Genomic DNA, 24,457 nt, shown 5'->3' with positions numbered 1-24,457 from the left:
GTGAGGAGAGACAGAGAATTTTTTTTTTGTGGCGCTGGTCAATGATGGTGGTGTTGGTTATTACTGATAAAAAAAAGGCCAGTGTTTTGGGAAAGCTAAATAGTTTTCGGGGTGTGAAATTTTAAAGGCCGCGGCTTTGGGGAATAAAGAAAATTCTCCGGGGAATAAAGACTTTTCTTAAAACTAGTCAAATAAGTTTGACTTTTATGTTTTTTTTATTGCTAAGGGACTTCTAATTTTTGGGAGTTCTCCTCCATCTCATCACCTCTCCCTACCACCTCATCTCCACGCCATCTCATCATCTTCTCCGGTGAAGGTCGCCGGCCGGCGACCTTCAAACATAAAAAAAAATTAAATTAAAATTTTTTTCTCTCTCCTCTCTCTCAAATTTTTTTTTTCTTCCTCTCTCTCTCTAGAACAGATCTAGAGAGAGAGAGTAGATCTTCACGAACAGATCTAGGTCTGTTCGTGAAGAACACGAACAGATTGATGAACACGAACAGACCTAGGTCTGTTCGTGAAGATCTACTCTCTCTAGATCTGTTCTAGAGAGAGAGAGGAAGGACAAAAAAAAAAAAATTGGGAGAGAGGAGAGAGAAAAAAAAATTGGCCGGCCGGCGACCTTCGTCGGAGAAGATGATGAGGTGGCGAGAAGATGAAGTGGCAGAGAATAGATGAGATGGAAGAGAACTTTTATAAAAATGTATTTTGTATTACCCGTAAAAATTTATTCCCCGGAGAACTTTCAAAAAAATCTGGATTCCCTCAAGAATTTATTCCCCGGAGAATTTTCTTTATTCCTCAAAGCCGCGACCATTTTAAAGGGAATATGCAAAATTTTGAAAAGTTTCCATGGGGAATATGGTTCAAAATAAAAAAAGGTTTTTTGAGCTTACCCCCTCATCACTAATTGATAATTGAGTTTACCCCCCCTCAACAATAGGTAATTGAGCTTACCCCCTTGCACTTGCTATTTTTTACAAAGACACAAAGGTTGTGTTTGGCGTACGTGAATAAATGCAACTACCAAGAGCAAATACCCTTCAATATGATTCCTCATAGTTATTCCACCTTACTTTATTGTTTGATTCGGTCGGTAATATGATTAGCAAATGTTGATTTTGTTTGTACAATTATTTAACTTATGATTCTATTATCTCATGCCAACACATGTCCTTAGTAGTTTTGCCAAAAAATCTAAATTCAAGGGGGTTAGCTCAATTACTAATTATTAAAGGGGGTAAACTCAATTACTAATTAGTGTTGAGGGGGTAAGCTCAAAAAATCAAAATAAAAAACCCTCCACCTCACCTCCCTCCACCTCCCCACCTTACATCGGATCTTACCACCAAATTCACGTATTAGAACATGAAAAATATACCCTAAATGAACAATTTAAGTCAAGAAAAGGGTACAATGGCCAGCGTACTTCACCGTATCTTTTCACCAAAGACTGAACTCAGATTTAACAACTCATTGCATTAAAAAACAAAAGACATTTCAGTCCATCAAGGGCAGTTTTAATAAATAAACAACAATGATAGACCTCCCGGCTCATTTCCCGGCCGAAACCCGGCCGGGTGAGTTGGCTTGCCAACCGGGAGTGAAATCATGAGTTGGCAGTTGCTTAAGTTGGATTTATATAGAATTTAAAAGTAGTCCCTCATAGTATGCTTAATTATAGTTGAGGACTCCCATAAAACTCACCAAAAGTCAGATTTTTAATCAAGAAAGTTGTTCACTTATTTCTCGCTCTCTCTCTGTTGGAAACGAACGCCACCACCACCACCACCACCACTGAGCTCCGACGTCTTCTCGCCCATGAAACCCTAAATTTTCTCTTTCATTTTCCACAAGCCCTATTCAGGTATTTCTTCCTCCCTCACTCTCTCTTTCTATCTTATTTTCTCTCTCTAACTTTGTGAATATCATACTTTCTAGGTCATACATAACTTTCTGATTATCATAGTTTTTAGGAACTCAAACTGAAATCAAACATAATCAACTAGTTTTCTCCAAAATGAAAGATCCATTCTTAAAGAAAAACAACTTTTCCTTCCTACTTATTTTCTCATTGTCTCTTTTCCTTTTGGAAAGGAGTGGAAGTTAGGGTTAGGATTAAAGTAGGTACCCAACAGTGAGTGGTGTATTTATGAAAGAATCTTACTTTTTCTCCATCTTCAATTAGATACTACCCAACCTCTATTTCAAGTTCAGATCTGTTTCAAGTTAGACAAATGGTGTATTTATAGCTCACCTAAATTGCTTGTTTGGCGATGAACAATAGAAATTGCTTTATATGAGTTCTATTTTAGCTCCCTTAAATGAGACAAGGCCATGGGTGTTAAGTATTTGTTTAACTTGATGTCAATTATAATCCTCCTTCATTACTTGATTGGGCTCTTCCATTGATCAAACAAGGTGAGTTTATTTCAATTTATGATCCTAGAATTCATCTTCCTGATGATTTATCTGTTATTAGACAATTATCAGTTTTAGCTGCTCAATGTGTTCGATCAAATGCCTCAAAGAGACCTAGTATGATTGAAGTTGTTAATTCCCTTAGTATTGCTAGTAACAAAGTTTCGTCTTCTCCATTATGGAACAATTTTAGAAGAAGGATTATGAAAGAATCGAAATCGTAGTTAATGATCTCCATTAGAGAATGGAGTTGTATCTGATTTATGTAAGAATTAGACTACTTTGTAACTCTTAAAGATTAGTTTTTCATAGATGAATGTATTTTCAAGCAATTTGTATCTTATCTGTTGTTCTTGTCTTTCATAACGGAGGCGTCTACCAGAGAAGACATCTATGATTGTGATGACATAACGGAGGCGTCTACCAGAGAAGACGATGAAATAAGCCGCATTGCTGAAAAATTTATGTCGTTAGAGTTGGAATCTCGTAAAGCCATGGAGCACTATCAACAATGTGAAGAATTGAAGAAACAACTTATAAAAAGCGCAAAGTTGATGTTGAAAGACATCGGAAAGATGTAGTCATTTGTATTGCAATGTACTATGTATGTAGTTTATTTTGGGTTATTTATGTTGTATGGTTTATTTTCATGTAATGTTTTGTTTTGTATTGTCCAGTATGGTAGATGGAGGAACGACAACCATTGTTACAGACATTAAAAATCTATCCTCTGTTTTTAGAACAAGAAGAATAATGGTTCTTGTTTATGGGTTCATCTTAACTTTTATCATTTTTACTTCTTTCATGGTTTTTAGACCTTCTCCAAATTTTTCATCACCATGGTTAACTAATATCTTCTACACTCACTCTTATTCTTCTTCTTCAATCTCTGTCAATGATTCAACTTATAGATCTCAAGTTCCCTCTTTTCTCTCTTATTTTCTTCCCAATTCTTCTTCAAAACCCACCAACACATTTAACACCTCTTCTTCCACTGGTAATCTATCAGAATCTGGAGTACCCACATTGAATAGGAAGGTGATTGGTGTTGGGTCATCACCATTACCACAACCTTCACCATTAGAGCAAAACAGAGAAAATGCTAAAGCTCCTATCTCCTCTTCTCATTATACCATCAAAAAATAAAGAATTGCAGGGACAATCAAGTTACTATAAATTCAGAATCATTTATTTATAATAAGAAGGATTCATGAACATTAACCTGCTCACAGTATATTTACTGTGGCAGAATACCCAACGGTTCATACCATTAAAAAAAACAAAGAAAAACAGAACAGATAGAAACTAGACACTAATAAATCAGAAACTCAGAACCCAAATACCACGACCAACCAAACAGAAACCCCAGCCAACAAGAACAAGCAATTACCACCACGAAGACGAAGGACCAAGTGAAGGGTCGACTCCTTCTGAATGTTGTAATCGGCGAGAGTACGCTCATCCTCCAATTGCTTTCCAGCAAAGATCAACCTCTGCTGGTCTGGAGGATTCCTTGTCCTGAATTTTCGCCTTAACATTATCAATGGTGTCAGAGCTCTCAACCTCCAAGGTGATAGTCTTTCCGGTAAGAGTCTTCACAAAAATTTGCATACCACCACGACATATACAATCACAAAATAGACCTGAAACAATTTCATTTATTACCAAATCAAATACTAATATAAAAAAAAAGAAGATCACTCATTACTAATCTATTAGAAAACTAAAATCCATAACTCTTGAAAATCTAATAATGAGGAGGTAGCCAGAAGAATATGATAGTAGGATCACAGCAACACTCATCAACCACACAACAACCTTCTTATTCGTCGGCTAAAAAATCAAATTCATCGTCGGGCTCGTCGATCAATTGGAAATGTGTCCTTCACTAGCTTGTAATGTTTGGAAACAAAATGGGAAATTTAAATGGGCTTTTAATCGCCATTCTCTGCAATTTATACGTACTCCAATTATCGAAATGTTTCTTTCCTTAAAGAAATTTCTTATTAAAGCTCAAAATCAGTCTAAACTTATGGGTTTCTGCATCTAAAAGCACAATCTCAACTAGACAATGAAGAGAACTCTAAATGCTATCTCAATAACATCAAGAAATCATCTTTGGGTATCCTTGGAATCACTTTCTAGCTCTAGGTAAGCTCAATTTCAGAGTAACTAGCACAGTTCTGCTAGAAATTACACTAAAAATATAACAAAACCTGAATCTAGTATTGCTCCATCATTCACATTTCCTTTTATTGTTCAAAGTGAGCATACATTTTCTAACACAGTTCTGCTAGAAATGACAAACTTATATAAACATTTATTAACTAGAACCCAATTCAAGAACAAAAACCCAAAAAAGTATGAAGGTAATTGAGGGGTTAAGTATCATAATTTTAACCTAAAATAAAAAAAAACCTATCTTCTTATTGTATTAAAAAGAAACTCACCTTGGTTTGTACAGAGATGAAGAAAATCGACTTCTTCAAACTTGTAGAAAGAGAGAGGGAGAGAGTTAGACAGAGAGAAGGTAGAGTAGAGATAAAAAAAAAAAGAAATCAACCTAACTTACTTATTAAGTGATTTTCGGTTGATGTTAAGTGATTTAGGTTGATCCTTTATCAAGCTTGAGCTTGAGATGATTTGTTTTGGATAGAAAGAAAAAACCCTAACTCGGTTTGGTAGAACTCGTGAAAGGGAAACTTGAGAGCAAGGAAATCCGACTTTTCTCTAGACTTTTATAAAAGTCCTCAACTATAATTACATTAAATACAAGGGACTACTTTTAAATTCCTCAAAAAACTAAGTTAAATTAAGTGCCAACTCATGATAGAACTCCCGGTTGGCAAGCCAACTCACCCGGCCGGGTTTCAGCCGGGAAATGAGCCGGGAGGTCTATCATTTTTGATAAATAAAATATGATAAACTCCACATTTGGCGTGCCGTTAATAATGGTCATTGAATTGAACGAAAGAAAGAAAGAAATGAACAATTTTTTAGTGTAGTCGCAAGTATAAGGATATACTCCATATCATATCTTATATGTCAAGACTCTCAGAACCAATTCTCCCCAAGGTAATGTTGGATGCATCATCTAGATCAATTCATCAAAGAAGTAAACAAACTAACAGCACGCCAGAATAAGACAATTCTCCATAACTCCTTATCGTCTTCGATTACTTCCCTTTGTCCAACTTTTGCTTCCAGTAAGTTTTAGAATTCAGTGAAACTAAGCTCCTAACAACAGTCACTGCCTTAAATTCATATATGTCTCTACTTTTCTTAGAAATTGTAGCTTTTTTATGGTTTTGATCATATAAAATTAGACTCTTCATATTCTCAAACAGTATGTAGCCATTACTAAAGGATTTTATCGGCTTCACCAAAGAAATGAATCGAATAACATTGTCTGTGGTAATGCTGAATAATTTAGTCCAAGACCCTGTGACCCCATACTCCTCCATTACCCATACTTGAGTTTTAACTCTAGACATACTATCAAACATACAAATATAATCTCCCAAAACACCCAAAACAGTTGTGTCTGATAAGAATTTAGCAGATTCGGCATTTGAATCCATCGGTACGGGTAGTTCCTTAAATTTCTCATCAACCATATCAAATGAAAGTATAACATCACCGGAGGCTCCGGCGGTAGATCGAGTGGCTTTCCAGTGAAGAGCTCCATTACAAAACACACCACAACTCCAACTTATAATCTTGTAAGGAATATGCTTAATGGGTTTCCATGAATCGGAGCTCAAAGAGTATATTATGATCTCGGTAAATATTTCGCTTGAAATTAATAGTATAAACTTGTAATCGTCAGTCTTGTGATCATAACCGAACCCACACGAGTGATCCTGAAAACCTGATTTTCTATGTTTAGGTAATACTTTATATTCATTAGTAGATGGGTTCCAAAGGAAATACGAACCATAATCAGAGTAGCAAATCAAGCCATTACAAGAAGTCAAAATGTCAAGTTCCCATTTAGTAGAGATGAATGGGTATTCCATAATATCAAGAGGTTTATCAGACAATAATGAATTATGATCGATGGAGTATAATCTGTTATCCAGATTGAGGATGAGACAAGATTTATCTAACTGAATAGATTTAGAGTTATAGAGTTTAATGAAATTAGGGTTCGATAATCGAGAATACCATGTTTTGGATACTGACCTAAATCTATAGATAGATTTGCCTGGTAAACTCAGAAACATGTTGGTGATGATATCGTCAGGGAGTGTCGGCATTGAACGTTGGTGTCTTTTGACTGGTAAATTTTTTCTTTTGAACATTGTCGTAAACTATTCAGAAACTACTATCGACCACAACGATCGGAGAGAGAGAGAATGATGAAAACCCTAAAATAGAAGAATAATGTGTTTATGAATGGGAGGTTTAGAACTCAGTTTTAGCAATTGCTTTATATAATTGGCGGGTAATATGAGGATTCTGTTTCCTTATTTGGGACGCTAAAACTTCGTCAAACGGATTTGACCCAATTGACTTGGTGGGGGCAACTCCTTTAGCTTTTCATGTGAAAGAAATCATTCTATTTGCAGAAATAATAAGATGATAAAGAGAAAATATCCAGTAAAATGACAAAGAGGGGGGGGATATTTGTTTCCTACCAATTTAGCATCTTTGTAATATATTTCTCTTTTGTGTAATTCTTATTCATCTAAAGTTCTCATCTTGTACAAGTCTATTAATACTAGTTCTTACTACCAACGAATCACCTTTTCATCAACATTATTTGTACTAGAGTTAATTATTTTGACATTACGAAAGCGTCTTGCGACGAGAAAGATAAAAATACAATGGCAATAGCTCATTAAGTGATCAACTACCAAATAAAAGTGCACGATATATTAGAATTTTGACCATCCATCAAAGTTCAAACTAGTCCTTTAGGAATATTCAATTTCAGCAACAAAAAAAAATTTAGAATATTCAAGCTCATAGATACAAAATTGTCTTGAGTTTCCTTTCGACACAGAACCTCTACCTACAAGGCTACACCAATTTACTCAAAAAGACCAAGGATACCAATGTCAGTTGAAGCCTTTTATGAAGCAGGATATAGGACACTTGATACATTATTTTCGTATTTCGAAAGCTCCAATCCTTGTACTTTGCCTATAGCTGAAAAGTGCCAACCCAATATAAATTATAAAATTCTCGCATACAACACCTTCGGAAAATGTATCGCAAAAAATTAAATATAATGAAGCAAATATACTACTAGCCTCAATTAAATACAAAATTAATAGCACGCCAGAGTAAGACAATTCTCCATAGCTTCTTATCATCTTCGATCAGTTCTCTTTCTCCAACTTTTGCTTGAATTACGTTTTAGAATTCAGTGAAACTAAGCTCGTAACACAAGTCACTGCCTTCAATTGACATAAGATTTCATTTATCTTAGAAATTGTAGCTTTGTGCCGGTTTTGATCATATAAAACTAGACCATTCATATATTCAAACAGGATGTAGCCATTATCGAAGGACTTTATCGGCTTCACCAAAGAAACTACTCGCATAACATTGTCTTTGGTAACGCTGAACAATTTAGTCCAAGACCTAGCGATCCCATACTCCTTCATTATCAATGGAGTATAATCTATCACCGAGACTGAGGATGACACAAGATTTATCTAGCTGATTACAATTAGAGTTGTAGAGTTTAATGAAATTAGGGTTACATAATTGTGAATACCATGTTTTGGATACTGACCTGAATCGACAGATAGATTTGACTGGTAATATCGGAAATATCTCGGTGATGATATCGTCGGGGAGTATCGGCATTGAACGCCGCCGGTGTCTTTTGATCATCATCGTCGTCCTGAACTCAGTTTTAGCCCTAAATATAATTTCCCCCCTCTTTATAATTGGCGGGTGATCAAGGGTGGGAATCAGTTTCCCGGTCTGGGACAGAAAGACTCCGTCAAATAGAGTTGACCCGAATTGACTGGGTGGGGGCAATTCCATTTTCACCCCCTACACTTTCATACTTCCAATTTACCCCCAAATCTTCACAACCTCCAACTACCACCACCAGTTCTCTCTCAATCTCTCACCTTCTCTCTGTTGAATCCATATTTCTCTCTACTCCCTCTCTCCTCAATCAAGAATTTTGCTGAAATCTTTGTTAAGGATTTTACCATTTCATCTCAAAGAAATTTTTCTATTTGCGGGAACAACGGACGAGGAAGAGAAAAAAATCCAGTAAAGTAAGAGAGAGGGAGACATAGAAAGGGAAATGAGGAGAGAGAAAAACAAAATGATGGCGGTGGTGATCGCTGATAAAAAAAACGAGCTCGCGTAGGGGATGTTGGGGGCTGTCACTGTAAGAGTGTTTTTAAACCCAAGACACATTCAATGTTAAGCCAGTTATTTGAGCTCAATGTTAATTTACCGCTCAAGTAAGAGTAAGACCCTCTAAAAAAAAGTAACTTGTTCGATATAAACCTGGTTTAGATTCATTTGTAACTTGCATTTAGAAAAACTGAACGACATAATTGTTACGAACAAATGCGTTGCTATTCCAAGTATTTCTAAGCATATTTATCAAGACGTGAGGCTCGAAAATGGAGTGGTTGGACCAGAAAGGGCAACTAGACTCTAATAGATCACAGAATGATCACTTTCTCAATGGAATAGGTATGCATCTCAATCTATACCAAAGTTGCTCATAACTACCAAAAAATGAATTGCTTCCATGTGTATAGGTGGGAGTAGCTTATACACACATTTATGGTTGATAGAATTTACCTTGCAGTTCAACAAAAAAAAAAGATCTAATTTACCTTGCCATCTTATAAGAGAAACTCTAATGACACACCTCTTGAAGTTCTGTCCCGGTTGATTATAAAATTTTGGAGGATTTTTAATCTAATTTTAAATTCCACAATACCAATATAAATGAATTAACTACTTCATTTATGATCATGGTAGGTATTGAAATACATGACCAACGGAGACAAATTTTCATTTTCAAAAAAAAAAAAAAAATCTAGACAAATTTTGTTACTTCCCATCTTCTTGCCCAACCGTCAAAGTTCATTCGAATCAACAAAGACAGTCTAACTACGTTACGTTGTCGAAATTCGTGTTGTATACTGTAAACAACATCTTAGTTTTTTTCGTAGTGCAATTTGCTTCGCGTTGGGCTCCTTTCTCCTCCTCAATCGACAATTATTTATTTTACTTGAATAACCAGACGGAGATAACTAGCTAATAAGATAGACAATAACTACCTTTTTTCCTTTTCTTTACTTTCCTTAGTTCCTCTCCCATTGCAATCGATCATATATTCATATAGTATAAAGATATTACTTTAACACAACATAGATTATCGAAAAAGATACAGAACCACAAAACAAAGTAATTAGATATTTAGATGATGGAGGTTAAATTATTTAACCAGTAGTTGGCATGCAATTCTTGCCCAACCTTATCCCTAATCCAAGAAGGAGTTGGAAGAAAATATAGGAGAGCGAAAGGGGAGATAGATAATAAGAAGGGGCTTAGGTTTATGTGACAGGAAAAGCAAAAGCGTGTCTATATTCTATCTACTACTCCCTATTTCTCTCTACCCCAAACCAATTTTCATACTTTTCTAGAGAGAGAGAGAAAGTTAGAACGAAATCATTGTTTTTGTAGAGAGAGAAAATTTTTGGACGGGGAAGGAGGGAGGAGTGGGCAGAACTTCTTACCCTTTTTGAACAAGTACCCCCCAGACCCAAACCTAAACCCTTCTCTCTCATTTCTAATTTCTTTCAGCTATGAACAACAACTTCCTCTTGATCCACATTTGAGAGATTTCTATCTCTTTTACTTCACTTTAATCTGGAAGTTTTTTGGGGTTCTTAGAGATCTAGGGTTTTGTAGAGGTGAATAATGGCGGACCAAAAAAAGAGTTGGAATTGGGAGGTACCTGGTTTTGAACCAAGGAAGTCTGTTGAAAATAATGATCGTGGTAGTAGTAGTAGTCCTTTGTTTCGTAGGTATTCAGTTTCTGCTGCTTCAATTTCACCTCATTCTGAACTTCCCAAACAAGCTTATGTTTCCAGAATTAATAAGCTCAAGGATAGTGTTAAGGTATGGATTGTTTTTAATCTCTTTCTTGCTTTCTATCTATTGGGTTGGTTGATTAGTGTGTTTGTTAGCTGAGATTTATGTGATAATGGAAGTTCTAAAACTGTTTGATTGATATTTTTAATAAAGATTAAGTGTTTGGGTAGGTGCAATTACAAAATGAAGTCACAAGCATGCAAATAGTTTGATTTTTATTTTTTGTATTTTGTTATGAAGTGATTAGATTTATGGGAATAGTGAAGAGGATGAGCGGTTTGAAGTTTATTAAAACTTAGGAAGAACTATCAAGTACTGTAGTGGGTATTAGAAAGTAATTCATGGAAGTGAAATGTACTTGTAGATTCCAGATTGCTTGTGGGTTAGATGCACCAGACTGGCAGGTAAAGTAGAGGATAGGCAAGTCGAAGGTTTTATGTGAAAACTTTGTCTTTTAAGTAGAGAGAGGGATGGTGTTCAATCCGTAAGTATAGGATTCTATGATTGAGATGTCGCTTTGACTAGTAAATTGGGCTGAAAGTGGTGCAAGAATGAATGACAAAACAAGGGGTTGGTTTGGAAACCAAAAGGATTTGATATTTTCACGAGCCTGATATATATGCGTTCGAGTTAGGTTTTGTAACATCTTTGTTTGTACTTTGTAGTAAGAGTAAAAAATAGTCTTTAGCACAACAGTTCAACTTTAGATGGTTAGGAGGCTCAGGTGCTGTTTGTTTTCCTATAAAGCTGAATTTGGATTTGACTTATGTGTAATTTACTTGTATACTTTGAGCTCTTGTATGCATTTATCTCTCGAATAGATTCTGGTTTTAAAATTTCTTCTCTTATTCAGACTCGTTATTTTTGTTAAAAACATTTACATTGGATAGAAATAATTGTTTTCAGATCTAAATCCATTAGAGGGATAGAAGAATGGAAAACAACTAAAACTACATATAGATCATTCAGATTTCAGACTATAAAAAACAAACAAACATCACCTCAGTATTATGTACTGCTGGTCCGGCTGCGGGTAGTTGGAGTATGTACTATGTTTTGTTTAGGCTAATTGCGTAGTTCGTTTTGGGAACGGAAGTAGATTCATCACCATCTCCCATCTTAATTGGTTATTCTCACTGTTGAGAAAATTGTAAACTTTCCAATTACAATTTTGGTAAAATCACTACGATTAAGATTTAAAAATTTGCTAGTATAGTCAAACCTTAATAGTTGAGGGGCAAACCATATACAAGTCACTGGTTTGGTTTGGTTTTGCTTCTCTTATGTTATCATCCCTTAACATTGCTACATATTCTAGTTGTTTACCAATACAAATGTGTAATTAGTTGTTTCTTTCATGTTTGCTGGTTTCTTTCATAGCATGCAAAAGAAGAGTATTTGGAGTTGAGGCAAGAAGCCAATGACCTGCAGGAGTATTCTAACGCAAAACTTGAACGTGTTACACGCTACCTGGGTGTTCTTGCAGATAGGGCTCGTAAACTTGGTAAGGATCTGAAACATGATCTGCAGTGGACATAATAGAACTGTAATTCACATCTAAGACTTCAAATAATAGCTGTGTATTTCATACTCGTGCTGTTTTGTGCTCCCCGTGCATGGAGAAGTTTAATTTGTCTATCATAAGTTGCAACAAATTAGATGTCTTTCGTTCAATTTAATGAGGAATACACTTCCACGTTAATTATGCTTCCACTTTCGAAATTCATTACCTGCTTTCATTAAGACCTCCAGACCACTGAGACAATTTTTCATTGTAAGCTATGCGAGTCTGAGTCATTTCTTTTAATGGTAGACGAATATCAAATTTTGACAAGTGTTGTATTCATTTATGCTGGGATGTGGTATATTCTTACATTTTATACGGATTTAACCATTTTTTCTCCTTAACTTTGTCTATTTCAAAATTGAGGAAAAATCAACATACAGAGGCCTATCTGATCCTATTTGAAATAATGAAAAATTGCCGAGACACGGTGATTAGTAGTTTTCCCCTAATTTTTGTACTTCTTTTGTCCACTGTAATCTTTGAAGTCATCTACTCCGTACAGAAAGTATCAAGTTTGAGGTTTTCAAATTTAGTTGTTAACCTTAAAGTGAATGATTGTCTTACCAATTAGTTATCCATTCACAAAATTATCTAGGCGGGTTAGTCAGTGTTGTCACAAATGCTTATTACTGTCTTGATGTTACTGCTACCATTTCTATGCTTTACGGCTTAATTGAAGCTTCTGACTAGCATGCTACACCAATTTTCTGTCTCTTTAATATTTAAACTTTCAATTTCCATCTGAAAGCAGGTGCTTTATGAGATAATATTAGGTTTTATTTCATCATTTAAACTGTGTATCGAAATCGTGTCTTGAGATGGTTAAGGACATTGTTTCCTTGAGCAGTTCGCCTGTTAAGGGTCATGATGTTTTAAGTGATCAACATTTTGGACTATGAATAAATGTCATTGAATTTCAGATCAAGTTGCACTAGAGACTGAGGCTAGAATATCTCCACTTATCCGTGAAAAGAAAAGGTTATACAATGAGTTGTTGACGACCAAAGGTACCAAAATTTCTTGTGATGTTGTACTTCTTATTTGTTCTATATTTTATTACGTTACTTGATCTCGTGAGATATAGTTTATCAGCTCTAGGTTCTAATCTACTTTTAAGCTCTGCTTAGACTTTTTTTCTTTTTCTTGAAACCTGCATTGGTGATGTCAGGAAACATAAAGGTATATTGTCGCACAAGACCACTTTTTGAGGATGAGGGCCCATCCGTTGTTGAATTTCCTGATGATTTTACCATACGCGTCGAAACTGGTGATAGTTCTCTCTCCAACCCAAAGAAAGATATCGAATTTGATAGGGTTTATGGGCCTCATGTGGGACAAGGTAAGAGAATTAGATACCTAAAATTGTATCATACTTTATGTTACACGACTTTGTACTTGACCTCTTTTCTGATGGATGGCAAGAAAATTACAGCTTAAAAGTATTAACAGATAAGGTCTATAGTACCTTAAAGGCCTAAACAAAACATTTTACATATATGCAGCACCTTGGACGAAGAACTGCTAAGTCTATGGTCTCTCTTATAATATGAGAAGTTAAACGTGATTTCTTTTGTGAGGTCTCCAATCTCCACAGCTTGACCTTTTCACGCTTAACTGCCAAGAGCCTTCTCTAGAGACCTTTCCGTTAGATACTAAAACAAGGCGAAAAGTAAGAAATGGAAAGGAAACAGGAAATTAAAAGAAAAAGAAGGCTAGATTTTGGCTGCGTGAAGTTAATCTTTTTCTCATGTCCCGCTTGCATGTTTATAAAGTATATGCATTTTTTTCTCAACTTACCTGTTTGCTGATGTTTTTACATGCAGGGGAGCTGTTCCATGATGTTCAGCCATTTGTACAGTCAGCATTGGATGGATATAATGTTTCCATATTTGCTTATGGGCAAACTCATTCTGGGAAAACACACACTATGGTCTCTCTCTCTCTCTCTCTCGTGCATTTGAAATCAGCTCTTTTCTATTCATGTGTATGTAACTTTCATCCCTTCTATCATCTGGAGTACAACACGGAAATTATAAGTGCCAACTTGTTAATATCCTTATAGGCGGACCTGAAAGGCGGAAACTATGCTTTCCCCGAGTCAAAGTAACGGATTGCGAGTACATATAGGGAGAACTCAAAACTTTTTTAGATTTCTTTTCTTCTTTTGTAATTTGTGAAACGGGAAAGATGACAGTGTAAAGGTAAACTGAGTTTAGCTCAATGGCAATAAATCTACTTAAGGCTCTAAGATGTTTCTACCTTTATGTATCAGTTGTGGTTGTCTTGTTCTGGTTCAATGCTCCTCAACTTTCTCTCTACTTCTTCTGCAAGCCAAAGTTTCTACATTTTCATATCCTGATATTGTCCTTAGTGGGTTGCCCGTTTAATGCATTGCTTTTGCAGGAAGGATCTAGTCAAGAACGTGGTCTATATGTTAGATGTTTTGAGGAGCTATTTGATTTATCAAATTCGGATACAACTTCAACTTCTCGGTTCAACTTTTACGTCACAATCTTTGAGCTCCAAAATGAGCAGGTTTGTGTTCACTTGCACTCTGTGCGTTGTAGTGCGCCTTTCTAATCATCAGCTAATCTTAGTTCCTGGTGTTGGTTTGCTTCATATAGGTAAGGGATTTGCTGCCTGAATCTTTCAGCAATATACCTAAAGTTGGCATGGGATTCGCAGATGGTCTTACAGAACTAGCGCAGGAGAAAGTCGAAAATCCTATAGACTTCTCTCATGTCCTTAAAGCAGGACTGCAAAATCGGGGAACAGACGTATCAAAATCCACCGTCTCTCATTTGTATGGTTCTAATCCTGTATTCTGGTGGAGAGAGATAGAGAGATAGATAGATAGATAATAATTTTGGAGAATTATGTACACTGCTTTATTTTGTAATTTTATGTTTCCTCTCTTGCCCCTTTTCCATCCAAACTACTTCTCTTTTTCAAGGTAAAATATGCTTGTTCTCTTCCATCACTGGATACTGCACCAACAAAAACAGTTTATTTTTTATGCATTTCCTTTATAAGTTGTGATTCTTGTGAAACCAAATATACATATTAATTGACTTCATTCCACATTTATCCTCATAAGGTTCTTATGTTGTACTTTGTCCAGGGTAGTCACAATTCATATACACTACAGCAATTGGATAACCCGTGAAACATTGTACAGCAAACTTTCTCTTGTAGACTTGGCAGGAAGTGAAGGTTTGCTCGCGCAAGAGGCCAGTGGTGAGCATGCAACTGATATGTTACATGTGATGAAATCTCTTTCTGCGTAAGTTCCTTACTTGTCTAATTTATATGCGACTAAAATCTCCTACATCGAAAAATAATATCAGATAATATGTCTGGCTATCTAATGGATTTTCTCACTCTGTTGATACTCTCATTTGTAGTTTGGGTGATGTTTTAACTTCCTTAAGTTCAAAGAAGGAGATCGTTCCATATGAGAACTCCAGGCTTACGAAACTATTGGCAGATTCGATAGGTAATCAGTTTTCCCTAAAGCTGTGTGGACCTTTTTTATCGTGTTACTTGGTCATCTTGTTGCTACATAATTTGATTCAGTCATTCAACAAATGTTATCTTGTCCCTAAACCCTGTGCTGGTCATAATACGCTTTATGCTAATTGCTAATAGGAATATTAGATTCATTTCCTTTTCTACTCTGGATTTATTTGGATCAATTCTTCTCTGTATTTAGAATATGTTAGAAGCTTGTTTTTGGTTTACGAGTTTCCAATATTGTGGATACGCGGACATTACATCACTTGGAGTTTTGATCTCCTACTATTTGCAGGTGGAAATTCAAAAACTTTATTGATCGTGAATGTGTGTCCTAATGGCTCAAGTTTAACTGAGACTTTGTCATCCCTCAATTTTGCTGCAAGAGCTCGGAACGCAGAACTAAGTCTTGGAAATCGAGATACTATTAAGAAATGGAGAGATGTTGTAAGTTCCCATGAGATGTTCTTATCTGAAAAAATTGGCCTTCTTGGAAATCGAGATTCGAGATACTACGGGGGATTCGTCAACCCTTCTAGAAAAACAAAATGTTTATTCTATAGAAAGCTATGTTTAGGTTTTGTAAGTTCTTGCTATCCAACCCGACATTTCCTTGACAAAAATCTCTTCAAATTAAATTTTTTGTTTTACCTCACAACCTTAACCATGGTTCTTTAAATGGCTCAACTTCTTCCAAGAGTTAGTAAACGTACTGTGGAAGTTACACTGATATGAGACTGCCATTAGTAAAATTATTTACGAAGTTTACTACATTCAGCTATTCTTGTTCAACTGAATGTGGAACTCTCCTTACTGAGTCAACTCGGTTATTTCTGATGCACCTCAGAATAGCACTATCAAGATAATTAATAGTGGCTTATACGTTCTTCTTTATATGATGGTTATCGTACTCTTGTAGGCAAATGATGCTAGGAAGGAGTTGTATGAAAAGGAGAATGATATTCAGATTCTAAAGCAAGAGTGTTTGGGACTTAAGCAAGAACTTAACGATGCTAATGATCAATGTGCTCTACTCTTCAATGAAGTACAGAAGGCCTGGAAGGTTTCATTTACATTGCAGGAAGACTTGAAGGTTCGTGGTTTTAGATGTGTATGCTAATATATGTTTTCTTTTATGTGGCATAGAATTTGAGGGTTACTACCTCTAAGTTTAAGTTTGGTTTTATGTTTGAGGCTTGTTATCTTCTCAAAGAATTTCATGCTACTTGGATTTCTATTGTGTTGTTCTTTATCATATGTTTTTTTAGTTGCTACAGTACTACTAATATTTTATATTAAAGTAATACTGGAAGCCAGAAATGTGCTTGTCAATCTACTCTTTCCTCACTTGCACATGACAGACACTTGTGTTCTTTGTCTGTCACATGAACAGAAGAATGACATTCTCTTTTTCTCATTTTGTTGCAGTCAGAAAATATAATGCTGGAGGAAAAGCATAAAATTGAGAAGGATCAGAATGTGCAGCTTAAGAATCAAGTTGCTCATCTGTTGCAGTTAGAGCAAGAGCACAAACTGCAGATACAAGAACGAGATTCAACGATTCAGACTTTGCAGGTATAATTCTGAATGATATCTGTTGGTTGGCGAAAAGGGGTCAATTACCCAGCCATTTTTTAGTGGTAATGAATTGACCTATAATTGAGTTTGTAAGATTATAATGCCGCAAACAAAGCGAGGAGTAATTAAGTTTAACTTCTGCTGTCTGTGAAGCTGGGATATATCAGTCATGAGTCAAAAGTTTTGAATCGTGTTTCTTACTCGGCTGTTAGTAACCTCGCCATGGTCTCTACATCTCCTTGACTCAGCTTACACCATAGGTCCGTAGGAGTAGACAATCCAAAGGATGTTTTGTTTCCGCTAGAAGAACTTTTTTTTTCTTTTTAGTTTGTTTTCCACAAAGCAATAACTTGCTTCTCTTTTTGCCTTTTATCAGCACGTTTTAAATGTTGGTGAGGCATTCAACAAATTTAAATTTTATAGAAATCTTGAACATGTGTTAAATTCCGTAGTCTGTAGTATTTCTTTTATGTGAAGCATCCTAACTAAGAGCATGTTGGAGTCCAACTCGGCTGGAAGAGGAGCCGTGCTGCATGCCTTTATCTTATTATCATTGGTTGCATCAGTTCTCAGGTTGAGATTTTTTCCCATGGTCCTGATCCAATATGGGTGTATTGAAAATTGCTCTATTTTTCTTTTCTCTTGCTTTTCTTTCTTTTGTCGCCTTATGTAGATCATTGTTTTGAGTACCTGCAGGAACTAATTTTTATATTTATCCAATATAGGCCAAAGTAAAGAACCTTGATTCACAGCTCAGTGAAGCTCTCCATTCTAATGATGCGAGGTCAACTGTTGGTTCTGAATCTGGGTCTGTTGGGGTTTCATCAACTTCCGTGGCAACGAGAGAAGATGCAAACTCGTCAGCAGTTACCAAGAAGCTTGAAGAAGAACTCTCGAAACGTGATTCGCTAATTGAGGTCAGCTGTGTGTTCCTCCACTGTGAATGTTTTCAAAAAGAACAAAACAATAATAAAAAGTAAACATCCTAAACTCTGATGGTTATTGTTGCTGTTTGATGAAGCTTGTGTTGTTAACATCTCATTGAAGATAATTCGGGGACAACTTTTTTTGAGATAAACTAATTCGGGGACTATTGAAAAATCATTTATTTAACTTTCATAAGAAAAAAAAAGTTAACTTCCTGGGAATTAGTGAAAGGTCTGAACAAATATTCCAGTGTCTATATGGGCACGAGGTCTCTAATTTGATAGTCTTAGCAAGTGCATTGTGATGTACTGATGTAAACTTGCTGACAGAAGCTTCAACAAGAGTTTGCAGACTCCGAAATAATCAACGATAACTAGAATAATTAGAACTAAAAGAAATAAACTTAATATTTGCTGAAAAATAAAATAACTAGAACTTTTCTATCGCTAACTTCACTAATGCTGGTAAACATAAAGGAAACTGAAATTCAATGCTTTCAAGGGATTCAAATGTCCCTCTTTATATTGAGAGTACTTCCCTAATTACTTTTTAAATCTGAAACTTGTAAAAAAAGTAAATCAAATAAGGAAATTTATCTCTAGAATCCCAAATTAAAGGAAGGTAGATCTAATCTTAAATGAGAGAATTAAATAAAAATGATAAACTTCTTAATTTCTATCTTGTGGCCGGCCCTTGGGGAGTGCCCCTAAGGGTTTCCAGTTTCCATCACATTGAGACCGTTGTCTTTGGCATCAAGGCTGTTGATTAGGTGGTTCATTAAGTAACATTTCCTTCTACTACCCTCAGGCCCTCCGGATGTTTTGATTGTATTCTTGGAGTTAACTTGTGATGTGGTGCAGTTACGGTTTTTTGTCGATTTATCTTATCATCTGAATGGTCATCTTCTAATGCATACCTTTCAAATGTTCAGTCAATTTTGGTTCATTGTTAGTTATTGATTAATGTGTTATTGCCAGAGGTTGCATGAAGAAAATGAGAAGCTGTTCGACAGATTAACAGAGAAAGCTTCATTAGGCGGATCACCCCAGGTCTTACTATTTTTCTAATTAAACCTATTACATTTTTGTGTGGTGAAGCTATCCAAGAGCGATATGAAATATTGGCAAAATTACCAAAAGAAAGTGGGTCTATTCATATTCTCGACGAAATGCATATCTTGGCCAGATCTTCCATATTGCTAGCTATGGTATAATAGTATGTGGAAGATACACTCGAATAACCTTAAGTTTTCAAGTGAGACACTTAAATCATCAATTCAGTAATATTGTTTTAATCAATTGGTGTACCTCAACCTTTGATTTCAATTCATTTGTTGGGTTTCTCTTAAATACATGGAGTGATGGACAATATCTGAACATGTCAGCCGCTCTGCATAGGAATTATGAAATGTAGGCAGAATATACAAAGATTGGAAAGAAATGGCAAACTAGTTTGATGATATTGATTCAATAAATACTAGCAGTTCAGTGCCTCGAATAACGTTAGTCCAGATTGTAACTAGAATCTAGCTCCGGTTAACTTGTTTCCCTAGTTCTGGGCATTGTGTCAAAAGGTTATTAGGTTTGCTAATTTTTCATGATATTGAGATTTTCCCCCCTTACCACTGAGATTATTTTCTTATATTTATATGTATTTAGGTGTCAAGCCCATCTGCTAAAGCGTTGGTTAATCTACAGACACAAGACACCAGCAGGTTTACATTCCAATTACATGTCTTGTTTATCATTACTCATTTGTGGATTCCACAGTCCAGACTTAAATTTGATGTCTGGTACTCCTAAATCTGATTGGTCTCAAATGGAATGTTCTGCTGTTTTTTAAAATCCTGTGTTATTAGCAAAGGACGTTCCGTGGATGTGCTTCCATTGCCAGCTCCTGTCGAGAAAACGAATAGTGCAGGGGCTCTGGTAAAAGCAGGTCCCGAGAAAGGAAAGACGACTCCAGCAGGAGAGTATCTGACTGCTGCACTTTTGGACTTTGACCCTGAACAGTATGATGGCCTTGCTGCCCTTGCCGATGGAGCAAATAAGCTTTTGATGCTGGTAAGCCGCGTAGCCACTCTAAGGCAATTGTTAATTCTTTCAGAGTGTAGTCATATCTACTAGATAAAAGATTCCAGATGTCTATGTTATGCATGGTTAGCCAATTAAACTATCCATGTTTTCAAATAGAAGAAAAATGACCACTGAATTGTCCTTCATTTCGGCAAAAAAAAATCTTGATTTCTTAACACTGATCACGTGGCTTTCTAGTTTTCTTCTGATTTCAAATGTATCAACCTGAGATGTGTAAGACACTCGTAGAGATGACAATGTATATGCTGTCTCCATGAAAAGATCACACAGAAGCGGGTGTAAGTATAGGATTATCTTGGTCTCTGATTAATTAATTATGGGATGAATGCAGGTTTTAGCTGCAGTGATTAAGGCAGGGGCGGCAAGGGAGCATGAAATACTTGCTGAAATCAGGGATGCTGTTTTTTCATTTATCCGTAAAATGGAGCCGAAAAGAGTAATGGATACCATGCTTGTTTCTCGTGTTCGAATTCTCTACATAAGATCTTTGCTAGCACGGTCACCTGAACTACAATCACTGAAGGTAATAAGTCTTTAATTGCTCCTTTCTGTTATTCTTTTCTGGTCAAGAATAGTAATAATAGTGGATTACTGATGCTCTACATTATAGGTTTCTCCCGTTGAACGCTTTTTAGAGAAGGCTAATACAGGTAGAAGTAGAAGTTCCAGTCGAGGTAGTAGTCCTGGAAGATCTCCTATACGATACGATTCCAACAGCAGGAATGCTTTGATTGACGATCATATACATGGCTTTAAAGTTAATATAAAGCCAGAAAAGAAGTCCAAGTTTTCCTCAATTGTTTTGAAACTGCGAGGAATTGATCAGGTAGTTGAAGGCTTTCCTCTGCCAGCTCAATGGCCTCCAACACGTTATCTTTACCTCTTTTTCTTGGGTGTAAAATTGAATAATTAACATTTATTTTCTGATATTGTTTAAACTTAACTGCTCAGGAAACCTGGACTCAGCATGTAACTGGTGGCAAGCTAAGGGAAATAACTGAGGAGGCCAAAAGTTTTGCAATTGGTAACAAGGCTCTGGCTGCTCTCTTTGTTCATACTCCAGCTGGCGAGCTACAGCGCCAAATCAGATCTTGGCTAGCAGAAAACTTTGAGTTTCTATCTGTTACTGGAGGTAGTGAAGGTGTAGGTGGGACAGCTGGGCAATTAGAGCTTCTATCAACTGCCATCATGGATGGATGGATGGCTGGTCTAGGAGCCGCTTTGCCACCAAATACCGATGCTCTGGGTCAGCTCTTATCTGAGTACTCAAAGCGAGTCTATACATCACAGTTGCAGCACCTGAAGGTATTTGATGTTACAAAACATACAGTTGTTCTTTCAGACACAGATTAATACTTTTAAATGCACTGGCATATGTTACTGATTCCTATCTTGGTCTTTAATTAGGATATTGCAGGAACTTTGGCCACAGAAGAGGCAGAAGACCCGCCACAAGTAGCTAAGTTGCGTTCTGCTCTTGAGTCTGTCGATCACAAGAGGAGGAAGGTAACCATTTATGTTTGTCGGCATCACGTGCTCATGTCATGATTTGGGAATAATCTAGACATATCATCTCCTTTTTAATTCTCGAGCTACTCTTAATCCAGGTTGCACGTCATTGCTTCGATGATTTATCGATATTACTTTGATTAATTTTTATCCTATCATAGCTAGTCATACCAAGATCTTGTCTACCTGGATATAAATCTTTCATCCTGGAATAAAATTTTAGAAAATCACATAATTCCAGGAATAGCTATATAAAATCACACGTTTCTTAATCAGATAAGATATGAAAATGTAAAAGATGCATTTTTTACTTGGTTTCCCATCATTATTTTTTGACTTTGCATTCATTTGTATCTGCACCTTGTTTTTTCGCACTTCATACTAACAGTAACTAAATTCCTTGGGTGGCCCTTAAAGAGTTTTTCAGTTACCACAATTATTTGAATATTAAACGACAATCTATATTACTTTCGCGGCAAGGTATTGAGAAGAACTTATATTTTTCTCCTTTTTTACTTAGATCACCTTTAGATAGTAACAGAACATAGAGAGTGAAGAGATTTGTTTTTTGTATCGTCTTGACTCGTATTCCTGTTTGAAATAGAGGACCCATAACAGAAGGGGAATTCCAAAAACTTATTTTAACACTCGCACAACTAGTAGAAGCAACTTCTTGATCAGCCAAGTCTGTGGTAGTACCCTTAGTCGATTCACATCCTCACGCCAACTATCGGAAGTCTCGGCTTCTCTCAGATCCTGATAGTTTATTGTTTGGCATTTCTATTTCGTAATTCTAGCTTCTGAGTGCCTGTAGCTGGCAAAAGCTTGTCATGGAAATTATGAGATGCTTTGTAACAGAACAAATAGTTGCTTTAGCGTTCTACATAGACTGATGTAACTTTATGTCTTATCTTCAGATTTTGCAACAACTGCGAAGTGATACAGCTTTGCTAACAGTGGAAGAAGGTGGTTCGCCAATTCGAAATCCTTCAACTGCAGCTGAAGATGCAAGGCTAGCCTCTCTAATATCCCTTGATGGCATGTTGAAGCAAATCAAGGTCTTTGCTTATGACAACTCTTTATCTTTAACCTGCCATTACTGTTTTAAATGTGTAAGGAGCGCTAGTATCTAACAGAACTTCTATTCACAGGATTTAATGAGACAAGCCACTACAAGCTCGGTGACCAAAAGTAAGAAGAAAATGATGTTGGAATCTTTAGACGAACTAACTGAACGGATGCCTTCTCTTCTTGATATTGATCATCCCTGCGCCCAGAGGCAAATATTAGATGCTCGTGGTGCAGTCGAGGTACATTTTGCATCTTGTATTTAGCCGTTACGCTATGCTATGTTTTTCTGGGAGTTGTTTTACTTCCTCAAGAGGGAGGAGACGTGCAACTAACAAACATGGTTGCAAATAAGTGATACCTGAAAAAAAGAATGAGACACCTTTCTGGTATGATGTGAATATTTGCAAAACATGCCCCATTATGCGCGGGTGGTAATTATTTAATTGTTATCTTATGAACCAATTTATCATTAGTCCACACGAACTTTGGCAAAATAGGGTTGTAGCTGATACATGGCAGTATATGGTCAAGGGGAATATGTGAAAGGAAGATACATTCTCGTTTAAAAATGAGGTCTTAATTGATTTACTATTTGGTATCACATGAATGATGGCTCAAGAGTAAGTACACGACCGTGAAGCCTATCACTCGAATATCTTCTTGTAGCCGTTCATTTTCTTTCTTGACAAACATTGCTCTATCCTTCTTAACTTAGATTTTCTAGGTTTGCGAACCTTGTATCTCTTTTTCTTTTCTTCTTCATTGTTGGAACACGAATCATTCGTAATATCTTGTACTAGAATCTATTTATTTAAGTCAGTTGCTCATTTCTCTGAATCTCTGCAGTCAATTCCTGAACAAGATGACCATCTCCAAGATTCAGCGCGAGTTCCCCAAGTATCTTCAGATTGGAGTCGAACAACAGAGATTGACGTGACACAGTGGAACGTTTTACAGTTCAACACAGGTTCGACAACCCCGTTTATCATCAAATGTGGGGCAAACTCCCATTCAGAGCTGGTAATAAAAGCAGATGCTCGAGTACAGGAACCTAAAGGTGGAGAAATCATTAGGGTTGTCCCAAGACCGACAGTTCTAGCTAATATGAGCTTGGAGGAGATGAAACAAGTTTTCGACCAACTACCCGAGGCACTTAGCTTGTTAGCTCTAGCAAGGACCGCTGATGGGACCCGGGCTCGATATTCTCGACTTTACCGGACTTTAGCAATGAAAGTTCCATCGTTGAGGGATCTTGTCAGTGAGCTTGAAAAGGGGGGAGTATTGAAAGATGTAAAGCCCTGAAATCTGATTCCATGTTATCTTCCTTTGCAAGATAACACATCCTGTTGTATGTTTTATCTAAATTCGCCATGGGCGAAGCTAACTCCACGGTTGGGTTTGTTAATATCATTTTGTTGTTGATGGTTTTCCGCTTTGTGCCTACTGTTATTGTAACAATATTTTTATCATAATATTACGTAATTTATTTTCCTTGAGGAAATTCTGTTCCGATCTTGAATGTGCAGGATGCAATAATATTAGTCTCTTCGAAAGTGTGTTCCTTTAGAGTTGTTTTTACCCCATTTCTTGTTGGTTGATTGATTGATTATTCTAGCAAAAAACTATTATCTTCTAAGCCTCGTACAGTCTAACTATTAAGCTCTGAAACCTTTTAGCGTACCGATTT

At 36.4% G+C, this 24,457-nt stretch overlaps 2 protein-coding genes and 2 long non-coding RNA genes across 4 annotated transcripts; 2 read left to right on the top strand and 2 right to left on the bottom strand.

The window, feature by feature from the left end:
- The first annotated feature begins 1,551 nt into the window (after window positions 1-1,551).
- Window positions 1,552-3,188, top strand: LOC147570412 (uncharacterized). Its single transcript, XR_015239230.1, has 2 exons — window positions 1,552-1,867; window positions 2,793-3,188. It is a non-coding gene; the product is annotated as an uncharacterized LOC147570412 (long non-coding RNA).
- Window positions 3,189-3,588: 400 nt separating this feature from the next.
- Window positions 3,589-5,163, bottom strand: LOC147570411 (uncharacterized). Its single transcript, XR_015231417.1, has 3 exons — window positions 4,994-5,163; window positions 4,872-4,911; window positions 3,589-4,064 (listed from the first exon to the last, which is right to left on the bottom strand). It is a non-coding gene; the product is annotated as an uncharacterized LOC147570411 (long non-coding RNA).
- Window positions 5,164-5,597: 434 nt separating this feature from the next.
- LOC147570410 (F-box/kelch-repeat protein At3g06240-like) lies at window positions 5,598-6,680 on the bottom strand. Its single transcript, XM_086664515.1, has one exon. The coding sequence runs from the start codon at window positions 6,678-6,680 to the stop codon at window positions 5,598-5,600; it is 1,083 nt and encodes a 360-aa protein (XP_086520641.1).
- A 2,703-nt stretch (window positions 6,681-9,383) lies between these two features.
- LOC147570409 (kinesin-like protein KIN-14B) lies at window positions 9,384-24,271 on the top strand. Its single transcript, XM_086656974.1, has 23 exons — window positions 9,384-10,536; window positions 11,890-12,013; window positions 12,997-13,083; window positions 13,245-13,415; window positions 13,900-14,006; window positions 14,480-14,611; window positions 14,701-14,879; window positions 15,198-15,359; window positions 15,481-15,572; window positions 15,885-16,036; window positions 16,509-16,682; window positions 17,018-17,164; window positions 17,893-18,084; window positions 19,072-19,143; window positions 19,753-19,808; window positions 19,953-20,157; window positions 20,522-20,713; window positions 20,801-21,016; window positions 21,142-21,495; window positions 21,598-21,696; window positions 22,617-22,757; window positions 22,851-23,009; window positions 23,617-24,271. Exons 1-23 carry the CDS (start codon window positions 10,336-10,338, stop codon window positions 24,070-24,072), a joined length of 3,870 nt encoding a protein of 1,289 aa, XP_086513100.1. The 5' UTR covers window positions 9,384-10,335; the 3' UTR covers window positions 24,073-24,271.
- The last annotated feature ends 186 nt before the right edge of the window (window positions 24,272-24,457 follow it).

The sequence above is a fragment of the Eschscholzia californica genome, unplaced genomic scaffold, assembly GCF_041429995.1.
Source record: "Eschscholzia californica isolate CP2 unplaced genomic scaffold, dmEscCali1.0.p SCAF_1, whole genome shotgun sequence".
NCBI classification, from domain to species: Eukaryota; Viridiplantae; Streptophyta; class Magnoliopsida; order Ranunculales; family Papaveraceae; genus Eschscholzia; species Eschscholzia californica.
This window is presented reverse-complemented; position numbering and strand designations above follow the sequence as displayed.